This window comes from Corapipo altera, unplaced genomic scaffold (assembly GCF_003945725.1).
Source record: "Corapipo altera isolate COAL_440 unplaced genomic scaffold, ASM394572v1 75, whole genome shotgun sequence".
Lineage (NCBI taxonomy): Eukaryota > Metazoa > Chordata > Aves > Passeriformes > Pipridae > Corapipo > Corapipo altera.
The window spans coordinates 12,362,895-12,379,814 of NW_020884887.1; the positions used below are offsets into that span (position 1 = coordinate 12,362,895).

At 47.1% G+C, this 16,920-nt stretch overlaps 1 protein-coding gene across 4 annotated transcripts in view; it reads left to right on the top strand.

The window, feature by feature from the left end:
• KLHL3 (kelch like family member 3) overlaps nucleotides 1-16,269 on the top strand; it is a 61,685-nt gene extending 45,416 nt beyond the window's left edge. For all 4 annotated transcript variants that reach the window (XM_027643587.1, XM_027643588.1, XM_027643586.1 and 1 more), the window contains 8 exons: nucleotides 607-756; nucleotides 3,231-3,348; nucleotides 4,053-4,250; nucleotides 5,059-5,160; nucleotides 7,711-7,839; nucleotides 11,294-11,434; nucleotides 11,646-11,789; nucleotides 12,029-16,269. In XM_027643587.1, coding sequence (XP_027499388.1) covers nucleotides 607-756; nucleotides 3,231-3,348; nucleotides 4,053-4,250; nucleotides 5,059-5,160; nucleotides 7,711-7,839; nucleotides 11,294-11,434; nucleotides 11,646-11,789; nucleotides 12,029-12,057 — 1,011 coding nt within the window. In that variant the 3' untranslated portion in view covers nucleotides 12,058-16,269. The remainder of the gene's footprint in view (nucleotides 1-606; nucleotides 757-3,230; nucleotides 3,349-4,052; nucleotides 4,251-5,058; nucleotides 5,161-7,710; nucleotides 7,840-11,293; nucleotides 11,435-11,645; nucleotides 11,790-12,028) is intronic.
• Nucleotides 16,270-16,920: the final 651 nt, after the last annotated feature.

Genomic DNA, 16,920 nt, shown 5'->3' on the forward strand with positions numbered 1-16,920 from the left:
TCTGCACAAAGATATGGGTCTGTGTGACTGGCAGGTGAGGTACTCTCTGACTTAGTCTGACTTGGAGATCGTTCTTCCTGAGTTAATTCCTGGGATCTGGGCCTTGATAATGAGCTGAGAATCCCCAAAGAAGGGGTTGGCATGTGGGCTCTTTGACTACTATGCTTTTATCATGTGTCTAAAAGAATCAATACAATTGGCATAAAATTGGCATTCACAAGATGAACCCATCATATGGGTTTTTTTCCCTCTCAGCTGTATCTTCTGATGGAATAAAAAATTTTCCATCTCCTTAAAAAGTCTGACTCAGATAAAAGAAATTACTTATTTTGTGCCCAGACTCCTGGTGAATTCTCCTCTGCTGAGTTAAGTGTCTGGCAGAGGGTGATAAAAAACTCACTCTTTGTGAGTGGTCTTGGAAAACAGAGAGAAGCTTGGATGTTTTTCTTTGGGAAGAGCTGTCAGTCTGTTTGTCTTCTGCATTTTTTTTTTAAATGTTGATACTTTGGAAGGGAAGTTCCAGGTTTCATGTCTTTTCCACAAAGCTCCCTGTGACCTGTGCCACCAAGTACTGGAGTTTAAATGATCTTTTGTGTGTGTTCTCAGACAGTCGAAGAAGAAGCTTTAATCAAGAATAACAACACCTGTAAAGACTTCCTTATCGAGGCCATGAAATATCATTTGCTTCCTCTGGATCAAAGGCAACTGATAAAGAATCCCAGAACAAAGCCCAGGACTCCTGTTAGCTTGCCAAAGGTAAGCAGAGCTCGTCACTTCATGTCACCTCACTCAGCTTTACAGGTGGCATTTTCTGTCTTTGACAGGAGCTCGAGATCTTGCTGTGCTACTTCTTCCTAACTCCATGATCGTGCTTTGAAGTGTTTTACTCCCTCTTCTGGCATTGCCTGTGCCCAGCAAGGACACGTAATTAAGTTGGCTAAACGTAGTTGAATCGTTAGGGGAAGCAGCATCTCTGCTGCTGAAGCATTTTGTCGGCCACAAGTGGTTTTGTGACCCGTGGAGAGGCTGCAGCGCTGGGAGGGCTGGCTGAGGTGTCCTGGAGCCCTGCTGAGGAGGGTCACAGTAGGTGTCTTTTTGTTTCCTGTATCCATAGTCAGAAGCCAGGAGATCGGGAAACAACAGCACGAAGCCCCGTGGGCAGGAAGTCTGAAGCAAATTTCAATAGACTCAAAGCAGCAACTGAATAAATAATCCTTGTTGCTCCCCTGTTTATCCTGCAGGCGTGTGATGCTCTGGCCACCACTTTATTAGTGAAGTAGAAAAACAGCCACAGAAACTATTTTCCCTGTGCCCCAGAGATAAACACAGTTGGGCACAATGTCTCTGAACAGGCTGTCACTGGAGTTGTTCATAAGCATTTTGGAGATTCTAAGGCAGCAGAACCACAGTGTGTAATTTTTCTAAGCACAAATGGTGCGGGGGCTGGTTTGTGGGATGGTGTATGAGATCTGTGCTGTTTGTGATGTTTAGGTATTGGACTTTCCATTGAGAAATTGTGGTTCTTCTGTATGTGTCAGCGTGCTGTGTCCTTTCTGCTATTGCTGAGATGAAGTTGGTAGAACGTAGCTTTGGGGGTGTCATGAAGGGCAGACATGTCCCTTGTTCAGGGATTAAAGTAGTGAGGGATAAAAGGAACAGCAAACCAGCGAGTTCAGAGGTTCTCAACAGCCTCTATAGTATGACCCGTGAGCACAAACCCAAATCCTCTGCAGGTCTCTCCTCCCTTCTTTTGAACTGTGGAGAAAGGGAAGAAGGTGATGATCTTTCAGCAATCCTTTTACTGAGAAACTTTCATCTGGCCTGTTGGTCCTGCTGATGAGGGATTATCGTCTGCCACGAAATCTCTTAATTCTGTAATCGTGTGAAGCTCTGCAGCTTTCCATGGGAGACTGTTACACAACTGGTAGTCAGGCTGTTAATTTAGACTCAATTTGCTTTCTAATGTCACGTTCTCATCTTTGTAGATCAGACAGGCTACTATTTTCACAGGCTACTACTCTTCAAATTCTTTAAATCGCTGTCCTGCTTTTAAAGGAACCGTGCTTGGAGTTGAGCTCATTACCCAAGTGACCTCAAGTGACGATCTTATCCCCTCAGCTACTCCCAACTGCCTTGCAGAGGCTAAAACCAGTTTCCCATCTACTCTTTGTCTATATTTGAAGCCCAGTTATCTTGTTTCTAGCTCCTTGGCCTTGTAAAAATCAGACTGTCTTGGCTAGTGTTTGCTCCTGCTGATTTGCTATGATGAGGGAGCAAATCCTCCCTCGATAGCCGTGGAGAGTTGAAGGAAATGTGTGCAGGTGTTTTGGGGGCTGCCTGTGCAGATGCTGGTTTGCAGTGCCCAGCTGGGGCTCAGCAGCAATGCACACTGGAGGGATGAGCTGCAGGCTCCTGAACCCATGGGAGGTTTGTCTTCTGGCAGCAGACATGGCAGATTTGGGAAGAAACACACTGCATGCTCTCCAGGTCTTCTGGCCTTCTCACTTTTTCACCAGTGTCCACCACTTGCTATTGCTGGGGGTGGAGGCCGGGGCTGGATGAACCCTTAGCCTGACTCAGCAGAGCGGTTCTTGAACTCCTGAGGTTGCCCTTGATCCCCTTCACACAGCTCTTCCCTCTCTGTAAGGAGTGTAGGGTTTAATTCCTGAATTTGGATCAATACCTGTGGCAGACAAAAGCCTTAATGGAGCTGACAAATCCCTTCCTTCAGCAGCTGAGCACCCCAGGTGGTCACAGTGCTGGTGATTTCCCTGAGTGTCGCCTTCCCCACAGGTGGCAACACAGCTGTCAGGTTTTATTTGCTCAGTGGCATTGATTATTTTTAGCACCACCAGGGAGATAATGACTAAACAGTGGGCTGGCAGTGGAAATTATGCTGGAATCTTCTTCACTTAAAAATACTTTTACAGTGAGTCTTTCATACGCTGTGGGTCCGAAAGGTTTTGTATTTCAAGGGGAAATTGGGCAGGTTGCCCACCTTGGACATGGTAAATGAGGCAGCCATATTTAGTGTGCATTAAATTGGAGATAAATTTTTCCCCCTTGAAATAGAATTGACTGAAATAAGTGTTGCTGCAGAGGCTTCTAGTTGGCCTGCCCCATGTTTTTTGGCAGCTGCTCTTGACTGGGTTGTGGTGATGGTTTCTCTGCAGGGAGAAGCTGCTCAGGGTTATGTCTGAGGTTTTCTATCTGTTGTTTTCCCTCCCCAGGTGATGATCGTGGTGGGTGGGCAGGCCCCCAAAGCCATTCGCAGTGTGGAGTGCTATGATTTTGAGGAGGAGCGCTGGGATCAGGTTGCTGAGCTTCCCTCAAGGAGATGCAGAGCAGGTAATGGGACCTTTTGCTGCCACCTTCTTTCCTCATGCAGCTCTTTAGCACTGGATGGATGGCCTCAGCCATCCCTTCAGCCTTCCTTTGTGCCCCTGGCCTCAAATAGCTCTTTCTTTTTGCCATTTTTTTCCCTACAGATGTTTTCCCTTTCTTGTTCAGGTGGATGAACCCCTCTCTAGAGGGGTTGATCCTGCCTGCCCACTTTCCATAGCCACTGTCTCCCCTTCATCATCTCTCTCTCTTTCCTGGCTACTCCTCCATCAGCGTTTCCTTTCCTCCTCCCATCCCACTGGCTTGGCAGCCCACAGGGATCCAGTTTGCCTTGCTGGTATCCTAGTGAAAATCCAAGGAGCTGAGTCAGTCCCTCTTGGTGCTGAGGAGTGGGTGACAGAGAGCAGATCTTCGAGTTGGGAGCGTTCCTCTGAAAACATCTGACAGAGTGTGGATCGCCATTTGGTGTTCCCTCTGGCTCACAAAATTACTCATTCAGGTGTGAAATCCATCTGTGCCTTGTGCTGCCATGGTTTGATGTGCGTTTCCCCTCCCATGTGTTTTATCACACTTGGCTTCAACGCCCTTAACCCGCGGAAAACGCCAGAGCCGTGCCCACGTTCTCCCGGCTGCGTCCCACACCCTGGCAGGGCGCCTGCTCCCAAAACCATTTGTAAAACCACTGTGACACCTCTCTCCTCTCTTGTCAGGGGTGGTGTTCATGGCTGGCAACGTTTATGCCGTCGGGGGCTTTAACGGGTCGCTGCGGGTGCGGACGGTGGACGTGTACGACGGCGTGAAGGACCAGTGGACATCCATAGCCAGCATGCAGGAGAGACGGAGCACTCTGGGGGCAGCCGTGCTCAATGACCTCCTGTACGCAGTGGGAGGCTTTGATGGCAGCACTGGTAGGTGACTGAGCAAAAACCAGGCAGTGCCTGACCTGAAAAAAAAATGTTTGCAGAGGCCCTGCAGAGATTGAAGGGCTTTAGTGAGGTTCCTGTAGAGGAAGAGCCAAAGCTGGGGTTTGCTGCATGTTGTAACCAGCCACATGCATGCTCTGAGCCATCAGCAATTACAGAGCATCTCACCCTAGTTGTTTTCTTCAGTGATACAGTTCTTTCAGTCTCGTTCTCTGTATGAATACGCTTTTTCTGGACTGAAAAGGGATTTTTCCTTGTTTCAGTGAAATTTTTTGTAACGACACGAATAAAATACCAGCAAGGCATGTTACAGGGTGTGTGTACCTGGGACGTGTCTTGGCATAACTACATGTTTAGGTTCACACCTCTACCTCTGCTGTAAAGCTTTGCCACTTGGTTAAGCCCTGAAGTATTTCAGCTGGTGATGAGTACAGTGCAGCAGGGTCCGGGGGAGTTTTTAAACTCTTACATGGATATTTTGTAATACTTGAACAGATGTGAGTCTTTGGGGCTTGGAATCTGGACTCTGCTCCACCTCAGTGTCCCCAGCACACTGGAGAGGCAGCAGTCCCAGGGCAGGGCTGATGGGGTAGCATTTTTCCAGCTGCTGAAGAAGTGGCATTGAGATACTGGTCCCAGCCTGAAAGGCAAGGGATTAGAAAATGGGATTGCAGGAGCGTGGCGGGAATTAAGGGCTTGGGAGGAGGCGGAAGGCAGATGAAAGTGCAACACCAATCTTTTTTTCTTCTCTTTTTTTTTAATTAGAAAACCTGTGTATCCCCTTTTTAACTAGGTCTGGCATCAGTTGAGGCCTATAGCTATAAAACCAATGAGTGGTTTTTTGTGGCTCCCATGAACACAAGAAGAAGCAGTGTTGGAGTTGGAGTTGTGGAGGGTAAGAAAATCAGCAGCCATTTCCATCAAGCAAATGTTCCTGTGTCAAATGGTTAAGTGTAGTAGGAGGCAACTGCAAGAGCTTTTCCATCGACTAGTTGGGAAAGATTGATTTTTATATGATGTAATTGCTGCAGCTTTTTCCATTCTCCTCTTTATCTTAGTGAAAAATCACGTGTAGCCTTCCAAGAGCCTCAGACCAGCCCATGTGAATGCCATTAGGTGTGTGCAGGTTTCTTGGAACCTTATTCTTCCTGGGCTACCTGTGGCTGGTGAGAGCCAGTGCTGCTGTGCAGCGGGTGCCGTTGCTCCCGTGGATGGAATTCCCATCACGGAAAATCTGCTCAGAAACAGGAACACAGTTTGTCCCACAGCCCCAAGCTGGTGGGTTGGCAGGAATACTAAAACCTGTGTTTGTTGACATCAGGCAGGGCACGCTGTGCTCTGGTTCTTACACGAGCAGGGGCTGGCAGCAGCACAGGCTGGTGCGGCGGCAGCTCGGAGCGAGGTGGGAGCGGAGGGTGCTGGGGAGGAGGGTGGCAGCTGCTGGCACCTCTGTGTCAGCACCACACTCGAGGGAGCTGGAGCTGAGCAGCTTGGTTTGGATCCAGGAGAATGAGCAGTTTAAGTAGGAACCATTTCTTCCTTTACAAAATCTGTTCTGAAGCAAGTGTAAGGTTTTGTTTGATGTTGCCTTCAGCAGGTTGTAGCAGTTTCCAGTTAGCGCAGAGCAGAGCAGCCACTGGCACAAGCACTGTTACAAACCATGCTTTGCAGTGGTTTGGGTTGACCTGTGTGTGTCATATAATACATGGGAATGTGTTTATGAACATGGGAAATACATGGAATGTTTTTATGAACATGAAATGTGTTTAAGTGAGAAGAGAGAAGGAGATAAAAGTGAGAATAAATAGTGGTCATTAACTTAAATTTGCGTACTTGAGAACCATCTCCTTCAAAATTGCCCCATGTTTGGGAAGCACTGGGCTGCTGGGATTTGCTAAAGGGGTTTGAATGCAGAACAAATATTAAGTATGGACATGAGAGATCCATTTCTATGTGAAGATTTTCTACAGGAGACTTAGGAAATCCTTTTCCTTTGCTTTGTTTGAAAGTGCAAATAAGTGTTCCACGTGTTGGAGTCTGTAATTAAAAAAAAAAGAGGGCATGTGATTGAGACAAGAGCTGATCATACTGGTGTAGGGAACAAGCTGCAGCCTTCAGTTAATCCACAGGGTTTGTCTGAATGTGACAAAAATTGACCTGATTTCTGTGGATACTGAAAATACCTAAGAATTGATGCCAGCCAGGGAACTTTATCTTGCCTTGCTTGGTCTGGCACTCTTGCCTGATTCACTGACTAACACCAGGTGGGTCAGACCAACAGGACAAATATGTTTACAGAGACAGGAAGATTGAGAAGGAGGCCATGAGTGAACCTGAGGGAGGAAAAAAAAGAGCCAGCCTGTTCTTGGAGCCTTGCAAACATCCAGAAATAGGAGAATGCAAAACTGAAGATGATAACTGTTGGAGGGAGTCTTGTGCATGCAAAGAGTTGCACAGCTCATTTGTGGCCAGGCTCTGCTGTTAGGGATTGAAAATTGGTCTTATTTCTGGGTTTTGTTCAAAAATTTAGGTTAGAATTTTTCTTCATATCTGTTGAGCTTTATTAATGGTTGTTTGTTGTAGCATCTGAGAGACCTGAACTTGAACCAGAATGACTTTGTGCTTCAGTAAGAAGAATCCCTCTCTGCCCAGAGAGTTTACTGCCTAAATGTAAAACAGGCTGATAGATGATACAGGGAGACAAGGAGAGAGTATCAGTCAGGCCCTGGAACAAAGGACATGGTGGAGCATCAGCCTTGTTTCATGTGTGACACAGTCCCAGGATATCTGATTGTGCTCCTCTGGTCTCAGAAAGTCTTTGTTATTCAGCTTTCTCTAAGTTGAGGTAGGGAGGGTTGGACACACTGTGCTGTGAGGGTGTCCTGGGGTATCACACTGTGCTGTGAGGGTGTCCTGGGGTATCTTCTGTGTTCTCATCACTTGGCACGAGTGACCAGGCTGGTCTCAGCTGTGCTGGCAGCATTGCTGGGTTTTGATTTGGCCCAAGTTCTCCAAATCAGGTCTAGGTTTCCTTGCAGGTATTATATTATTATAAGAGGCTGTTGCATATTTATTGCTCATGTGATACTGTAATTAATGTGCAGTGCTGACAGCACACCTTGCCTTGTGGCATCTGAACAGGAGGAAACACTCCATCAGCAGAACATGCCTTGGTGTCACCTCTTCTCCCGGGCCAATAAGTAGTTTGAAAAACCTTCTGGGCTGTTGGCTTCTAGTTAAGCTGCTGTGTTGTACCCTTGTCTTAGCTGACAGCTTTACCAGCTTTACAAACAGGTCTGTGAGTCTACTCTGGATTCTCCCAGACACCCCAGCAGGTTTAGGCATGTCTCCCCTGAGGCAGGATCCTCACCCGGGGCTGTCAGGTGTGCTGGTAACATAAGTCAGTGGTAGCCACGATGCCAATGGCCCTGTGTGTGTGTTCCAGGGAAGCTCTACGCCGTGGGGGGCTACGATGGAGCGTCCCGTCAGTGCCTTAGTACTGTGGAGCAGTACAACCCCGCCACCAACGAATGGACCTACGTTGCTGACATGAGCACTCGGCGCAGCGGGGCAGGTACTGGCTCCCAGAAGTGTCCTAAGGAGCAGATGAGCACTCGGTTTTCCTCTGCTCGTGGAAGGGAAGGAAAAAATGTGGCTGTGCTGGCAAGTACAACCTGTTATTTGCCCCCCTTCCCATGAGGGGTGAAACCATAATTGCTTGGAAGCCCTCAGCAGCTCTCCTGATTTCGACAAAATCTGCCAAATCGTGATTAGTTTCTGGATGAATGAAATAATGTTCAGTGTCTCTAAGTAGCCCTGCTGACAGATGTGTCTCACTTGTAAGCAAAGAGTTCTCTCCCCAGATCACCAGCTGCAGGGTCAGCTGAGCATGAGAAAGCCAAGCTACACCTCCTGTCACTGGGGTTTGTCGAATGGATTTTCATTTTGGGTCTTCCTGCAAGCATCCAGTGGGTGCTTTGCAGACCTTTGCATCACTTTGTGATGTGCAGACCAAAATTCATCTCAGATTGCCCCTGCTAAGCTAATTTTTAGTATATTTTTTGTTGGCGAGAGTTGCTCTGGAGGATTAGAGGCAAGGACATGTTATAAAAGGATTATATTCTAGCCTTGATGGTTTCTAGCTTACTACATTGTGTTAGGCTAGGTAGGGACTTTTCTTTGTGACTGTTCCTCTCTGAAAGGGGTGAGAGCTCTTATGCATTGCATTTAAAATCAACCTCAGGTGAAAGGGAATTCATCACTGTTGGTCCTATTGCTCAGTGTGTGCTGTGGGTCCTCCCTGTTGTTAAACTGTGCAGTTACCCAGAGGCAGCCAAGCCTGGAGGCTGCCCTTTGGGGCTGAAATGACCCCACAGATTAAGCTGGGGTGGGAGGTTCCCTTTTGAGCTGAGCAGTTTGAGAGGCTGCTCTCTACACCTTGTCTTCCTTTCCTCACTCCAGTACCCTTTTGTGACTCCAAATGAGACTAATTTGGACACACACTGTTGGTTCAGTTGGAAGAAGTTTGTAGCATCTGCTTGATGCTTAAACCTAGCCCAGCACAACCTTACAGGAGAACAGAATGAGCATCTCATTGTTTACAGCATGTTGAGACAGCAAAACAGTTTGTGCCTGTAGTGAGATGGATTTTAGTGAATTTTCTCTGTTTGAAGCACTGCTCTGAGAGCTGCTTCGCCAGTATATCCCCATTGGCAAGTCCTTTGTTAGGAGTGCTCCTACTTCCCTGCCAAATTGCTCCGCAGATTTCTGTTCCCCACCTGAAAGCTGAGCTCCTCGAGCTCTGGGCGTCACCCAGGTGTCCCTCCAGCAGGCACTGGGAGGGCACTGCTCGGTGCCCCTGGTCCCCAGCGGTGCTGCAGCGCGATCTGCTGCACAGCTCCATCACTGCCACCGCACTCAGCGCTGCCGGCACTGCCGTCCCCGTGCTGACATCTAGTGGGGACGAGAACAGTTGTCCCCGACTCCCTGGGGTGGCCCCAGTCCAGGCAGTGGGGCTGTGGGGGTGTGCAGGCACTGTCTGGGTTTAATAGAATCACGGAATCATTTAGATTGGAAAAGACCTTTAAGATCATCGAGTCCAACCATTAACCCGGCACTGCCATGTTCACTGCTGAACCATGTCCCCAAGTGCCACATCTGCTCATTTTTTAAACACTTCCAGGGTTTGCTGGACCAGCTTGAAGTTCTCTTCCCCCTCCTGGCAGGAACATCCTATCTGTTTGTGCCTGTCTCACTGCACAGGGAGGGCAGTTTTAGGTGGAAAAGCCTTTAGAGTGTTTCTGACTCTTTTACTCTCTTACTTGCTTAAATTAGTTTACTAATTAAATTATTTCTTAAAAGTATAAAATAAAACAGCTGAATATAATCAAATGCCAAGGTGCTGCTGGGCTCAGATGCAGTAAGCTTTACTCCCTATTTAAGTGACTTCCCATTTTCCAGTGAACTGTGAGACACCTTGTACAGCTCAGGAGCCAGGATGTGTGTTGGGGCTTGTTTTCCCCTTTCCAAGTGGTGCATGTTGGAGTATCTCAACCATACCAAGGATTTGGCCCAGTAAGGTGGATATTTATGGCAGTTAGAGATGAATTATGTGTTTGCCAAAGGTGAACCATAAATCCCAATCCCATGCTGGGATTTCAGCACCTCTTGGTGCAGAGGGAGATGTCTGGTCAAAACCAAACCCAGCAGCAGCAAGTTAAGAGAGTCTGGAGAAGGGAGAGATGATGGTGACAGACCTGTGACAGCAGGCCTGTCCCCAGAGGGTGGTGTGGCTGGTGGAGCTGTAATTCATCAGTCTGTCTCAGTTATGTTCTGGCCTGTTTTGGGGTGAGGGAGGGGCAGTAATGCTCTGATAGTTTCCTTCCCCACCTTGTGTTGCCATCCTGCAGCTGGAGCACAGCAGCTGCCGTGGTTTGTGCTCCTGCTGATCATGGCAAGCCTCAGAGCAATGTGACACATCGTGTTTTTGGCATGGGATATACCACCAGAAGATGTTCTGGTGGCACAGGAGCTGCTGAGCCCAAGTGGTGCTCTGGTCCTCTCCTTTCCCTGTGCTGCACAGGACAGAAAAGATCCTTGCACAGGGACCAAGTTGAAAACCTGTCAGTGTTAGGCTGGCAGGGTCCCTCTCCTCCCTGAACACGAGTTCTGTGCCTTTCCTTCCACTGTCAGGGCCCAGGGCCCATCCTGCTGTTAAAGCCCTTGGTTGGAATGATGTGATTCAGATCTGTTTCTGCTTTAGTAATATGACACCTTGTTAATTTTAATAGAGGCCCTTGAACCTGTTAATGAAGATATGTTGCTGGAATTTTTAGCTCTCACGGATTGGTGAACATTTTAATTAATTAATTTACTTAATATTAGGCAGAAGTACCCTTCAGATCCCTGTCATTCCCAGAAATTCAGCCAGGAGCCTGCAAAAGTGGCTGGGAAGGTGGCATTGGAGGCACCTTCTCTGTGTCAAGCGCTGCCAGGTTTGGGGGTGGGAGTGGGAGGAGAGGAACCCATTGGTAGCCTCAAGAACTGGAGTCTGTAAGTTGTTGAAAAGATGAAGAGCATCAGGATGAAGTCATGTGGCACAAAAGCACCAAGAAAAATAAAAATAAAGCTCCTGGCATTGGGAATCTGGCTAAAACCAAAGGGGGCCCCATGGCAGAAAAGATCAGGCAGATGGAAACAAGGTGGTGGGAGGCAGAGAACAAGTCAGTCCAAAGAGATGGAATAAGGGCAGAGGAATGTTGTGGGACTAGACTGCGGATCTTGGATAGCCTAACAGCTTCCTGAGAAGGGGCACAGCCCTGCAAGAGGGTTCATCTGCCAGGCACTACTGCCCAGGCTGCTGTGGTGCCAGTGGGTGGGTGGAGAGTTGACTGTGGTGATCTTGAGGCACATGTGGCCTGTGTTTTGGAATTGCTTTGGAGAGGCCAAGACAAGCCCCCAGGAGGAGAAGCAGGGGGTGTGCAGCCCTCTCCCCTGCAGGTTTGGCTGACTCTGGGCTCTCTTGGCAGGTGTGGGTGTTCTCAGTGGGCTCCTCTATGCCACCGGTGGCCACGACGGCCCCCTGGTCAGGAAGAGTGTGGAAGTCTATGACCCAGGGACAAACACCTGGAAGCAAGTAGCAGACATGAACATGTGTAGAAGAAATGCAGGTAACCACGACACGCCTTTCTGCGGCGTTTGGTTCAGTTGTCTGTGAGGTTTTTAATGCAATTAATGTGCTGCTGGTGTGAGTGGCTGGTGTTTGTGAGTGACAAAAACAGAAGATGAAGCATCTGCTTGGGAATGGATCGGGAATGTGGCGGGAGATGTGTTGTGGGGGGTGAGTTAGCCCACGTCTGACCAGCTGTGCTCTGCTTTGAGGTGTGTGTGCGGTGAATGGTCTCCTCTACGTGGTGGGAGGCGACGACGGTTCCTGCAATTTGGCCTCGGTGGAATATTACAACCCCAGCACAGACAAGTGGACGTTGCTGCCAACCAGCATGAGCACAGGGAGGAGTTACGCAGGTAAGCAGCCAGTGGGAGAGCTGGCAACAGCTGGGGTCCTGCATAAACTTGAGGGCTGTGCCTCCTGAAGCTTTAATCCTACCTTATTGTGTGTTTTATGTTGGTTTCAGTAGAAATAGTAGATGCCTCTCCCTGCGGGCCCGTTGCTGGGCTTTGGCTTTGCAGGGTGATCTGAGCCACCCGGCAGCCCAGGAGCTGCTCCTGCAGTAACTGTGTCTGTCTGTCTGTCCTTACAACAGGTGTGGCTGTGATTCACAAGCCCTTGTGACACACAATCAAGCCAATGTGAGGAGCAGAAGTGAAGTGGATCCAGCTAGGTGGTGTTGGGAAGATGACTGACCTCTGACTTGACCCATCTCATTGCTGTTAACGTCTTAGCATGACAAGTGATACGTTCCAAGCATCATCCACTCTGTGGTGGATTGCATAGCCAAGTGAAAAGCCCTCTGGGGACATGTTCCATGCTAGACACGAGGTGTTGCTTGTTTTCTGTGGTGCAATCAACTGTTCTTCTCAATGGCTTGTCCTGAGATAAACGCTGTGCTTGGACTGCAGGCACGGAATTACCTGTGTGAAACAAAACTGCTACGTTTGGGCATGTGAGTAAAAATGAACATTCCTGGATTTCTTCACTACTGATGCTCCGTGCACATTGTTGGTTGAACTACTTACTCACTGTGCCTGGAGGGTGGACTTCACTACTGGCAGTGGAAAGCTCTGAGTTCCAGCTGAGCAAAACAGTCAGCAGAAATGGACTGGAACAGGGTGCTCTGGCTCGAGTGTGACGCTGTCTCAGTCATACGTTTGTACATGCCACTGGACTGCTGTATGTACCCCTGAAATGCTTGTCCTACGGTGGAAATAAATACCATGTGATTTTTCTACTTGCCATGAATGCTGTGTGCTGTACCTGACGGGACCTGCTGGGCAGTGCCTTCCCTGGGGCTGAAGTCTCAGCACCTGAGCCACACAAAACTTTCCAGCCCCACAAAACACGTGCTGCTCCCATGGGGTTTGTTGCTCCTGTGAAACAAATGTTGCTTGAATAGAAAGTATTCCCAACCCACGCATTTCAGCTGTGCTGAAATCCCCAGTTCTGGCTCTGTCCAGCATCTCAATGCCATTTCATAATAGAGCATTTAGACGTTAAAAACTACCTTATGGTGCCATTAATATAGAGACATTCCATACAGAGAGAACCCTCTGTCACCCAAGCAGGGATTAATGAGCCAAGTAAAATACCTGCAGTGTTTTAATGCTTCCAGAGCATGGAGATTAACTAATCACTGTCACTGTAATTGCTATTTTAATCTTGCCCTTACTGAAGGCATTCCTCTATTAGAATGAAGAACTCATAAAATTATTCAAAACAGACCAATGTAGCTCCAGCTGCAGGAGAGCTGTCTTGCTTACATACCAAATTCTTAAAAGTTTTCTGTTTGAGAAGTTGTTTGACTTTAAAACACTTTGTTGTGTCTCCTTGTGAGTTCTGGCATGCTTCTGCATACAGGGGTGGGCTCCCAGAAGCTTCCCAGCTGAAGGGAACTAGTGAAGAAAAATATTTTCTCTAGGCTTTTTCTTGTAATTTGTTGTTTGTTTGTTTGTTTTGTTTCTCTCCCCTAGATCAGCTGAGGCTTTTTGTTGTGGGCAGCTGGCCAATGTTTTTGTACTGGTTTCTGTCTCCATAGGTCTTTTATCAAAAAGACTCCCCGTGACCTTCAACAGTAGGAAAGAAAAATACTTCAAAGTTCATTTCAGAGGGATCCACGCTACATCTTCTTGTGCAGCTTTTGCAGAGGAGTGGGTTACTTCTGTAAATATGTAGATTTTTGACCTTTGAGTTGACACAGTCCTGGTAAGATGGGTTCACTGTGGGGGAAACAGCACCTACCTTTGCTGTGTCACCCCCCCACAGAAGGACTGGCCTTCATGGGGAATGTTAGGTAGCTCCCACTCCTCTTTGGATGTTCTTGTTTGCACAAACAAAGCCAAACTGCCCAAAGAAAAGGCAGTATTATTCTTGATGTCTACCCTTCCACTGTATGTCAGCTCAGAAGTCTTGAAAATAATGATTAAAAAAAAATAAATGAGTCGTTTCTATAATACCCTTTAAACATTTTGAGTTTTATGATCTGCAGTGAAACGTGCCAAAATAATAGTATGACATGCTGCTCTTCTCTGAGGTTTTGCTTACTGTAAAAGCCATTGAGGCTGGCAGGAATGTATCCCTGACTGCAACAGCCTTAGGATCAGAGTCCTGAGATGCATCTTTACGATGACATAAGGAAGGTGATGAGCCCCCAGTTTGGACAGACTCAAATTCACTGGTCCAAAAAGGGGTTCCCTTTGATGCAGCCCGTGGGAATAAAGGATAAAATGGGACAGGTTTTGATCAGAGGGAGCATCTCTTGTTAGGCTGAGTGACTGGACAAGGGTGAACAAGCATTTGGACACACATGGCCCTTGTTAGATCTGTACAGACACAAATAAATAAACTACTGTATGAGCTGCTGCCTAGCCCCACTACAGCTCAGCAGTTGGGAACAGTCCCCAGCCAACCTTCTCATATCTGTGGCTTCACTGGAGCAAAGGCAAATACTGTTCAGGGACTCTGACTTTCTGTGGGCTGGAGATAAAAGCTAGTAGGTACTGCTGGAGAGGAGCAAGGTTGAAATCTGCTGTGGTTGTCAGATGTGGAAAGTGGATATACCTGAAGCTGGGATAATTTTATCCCCTGCTATCCATCTATTCACAAGATATTTTCCTTAGAAGGAAAACAGGTTTTGGTGTTTTTCTGCTATTGTAAAATGGCATTTCTGCCCACTGCTGGCCCAGACCTGTGGCTTGCTGGACAGGGCCAGGACTCCCAGCCCTTGCCAGGGACGAGTGATGCTGTTCCCAGCTGCAGCCAGTTCTCCTCGATGGCAAATGACACGTTTCTTTCTCTCCTCCTCAAACAGTTGCAGTGTTATGCAAGTCAAGTGACCTCGTTTTCCAGCTATGCAATACCAACAACCCTAACACGTGATGAACAAGCTGTAAACCCCCCCCCACCCCCCCCCAGAAATGCTTTTGGAATTTGTCTTCGGCCTGTGGTTTCGTGTTTGTATTGTTCATCCTGAGCACCTGAGCCAGATCCTTTACAGATTGCCTTTTTCTAGGACTGAAAACGTAGCATTAGCGCTAACAAATTTTACTGTAAATATTTTTATAAGACAGATTTTAAATAATTTTTTTGGATCGCTTTTTATGGTTGTCAGTGACACTTCTGTTAAATTCTGGGTCTAATTCATGCACTCCAGTGTGGGTTTTGCTGGCTGTGGTGTAGGTGTGACTCTGCACGTTCTCTGCACAAGAAACGCTGTGTTGTAACTGAGATCTGGGATGGCTCTTGTGTTGATTCTAACCTGTGAGAAGGACAGCACTGGGCTCCACATTATGAGATAAATTCAAATCCATTACCTCAGTCACCAGGACACTCTTAGATTATTACTTTACGACGATTTCAATGCTCTGATTTAATTTACTTGTGCCATGTGTTTGGTTCCCGGTCAGTTTGGGGGACAAGCTGTCACTCGACCATCCTCTTTCTTGGCTTCTGTGTGAGCTGCTAGAAGATGGAGAAGCTCTGCCCAAAACAGCATGGGCACAACCCCCCAGGCTGCCAAACCCAGCCAAATTATTGCAGGAGGTTTAGTAAAAGCTTTACACACCAAACCTGGGCCACTTCCTCATGTCGGTCCTTTGTGAATATGAAGGCTTTCCTCAGCTCCTGTTGTCACCTCTTTTTGGGATCACCCTGTGCTTGACCCCTTGTGGGATTTTCTGGCCTTGGGTTTTCCCAAAGGTGGCTTTGCTGTTGCAGAGGATGCACCCTGGGGATGTACCCCCCAAGCCCCAACAGCATCTCGTGTAGATGCACATGCTGCTGGGCTTGCGAAGCAGGATAGATTTACCTCAAGCAAGCTGTTGTTTGGAAAAAGTTTGAATCAAGTCCATCTTTTCCATTTGTGCCTAATAGATAAATTGGGGGTGATTAAAACCAATTTTCAGTTCATTCAGTTTATCCAAACACTTCCTTTGTACAGATGTGTGCAGCATGTAATTACCATAAATGCACTTGGCAACGTTTGCATGACACCACCACGAAAGCTCAGCACTGTTCTCTGGTTTGCAGTGTTTGGAGACCAAAATCCTTAATACCCAGCGAGGTGCAATGCCTGTTCACTAAACTAACATGATGGTTCAACAGCTAGATTAACCTTTGGGATTGTTACTAATATATTATCAAAGCAGTTGCCCCCTTAGTTTAACATCATGCCCACAAATCACATCCACGTGAGCACAACTCGTTGCTCAAAGCTGCAGTGTTGGGAATGTGCTAGGTATTAGTCTGAATATGGGCTAAGTCACTTTTTTTTTATCTACTCTTCTCTTGTTTATGGGTTTATAAATTATTTTCCTCTACAGTGACAATAAATAAATATTGAGAATTTTAATTTGTATATTTTATGTATAAGAAGACCCTTAAGAGTAATGAATGACTGTGAAATAATTTACCTGGGTGTGAAGCTTTTTGGTTTTGTAAAACAGATTTTGTTGGTTCAGTAGCTGGCAGTATACCATAATGACTCGGTAGACTGTTTAAGCTTGTTTTTTAAATTAAAGATTTTTTTTGCATGAGTGTGGAGGACCAAGGACTTTGCAAAGTAATTCTCTTGACAGCTGTCTTGTCCAGTGTGACAAATGACTCAAGAAACATTCATATTTATATTATGAAAGAAAATCACACTGTAGTTCCCCATCATTTAATTTGAATAAAACCTGAACTAATGAAACTTTTCAGGGTCTGTTTTGATTTCACTGGCTTCTGACAGCAAGGAACAATCTCATCACTCCAAGTGACTTTATTTTCCCCCTCTTTAATTACAGCAGTTACAAGGCCTGGGTTTACTTTGTGCCCTTTGGCCTGGGGTAGTGGTACCCACACGTGCTGATGCTGAGAGGAGATGCTGCCCTGGTCCTGTCCCAGACTCTGCTCTGCTCCTTTTCCAAGGGAAGTTAAAAGCTGCTTTCCTGCTGGGGTGCAGGAGAAGAGCATTTCTTTTGGGGGTGGGAAAGCCCTTGGTTT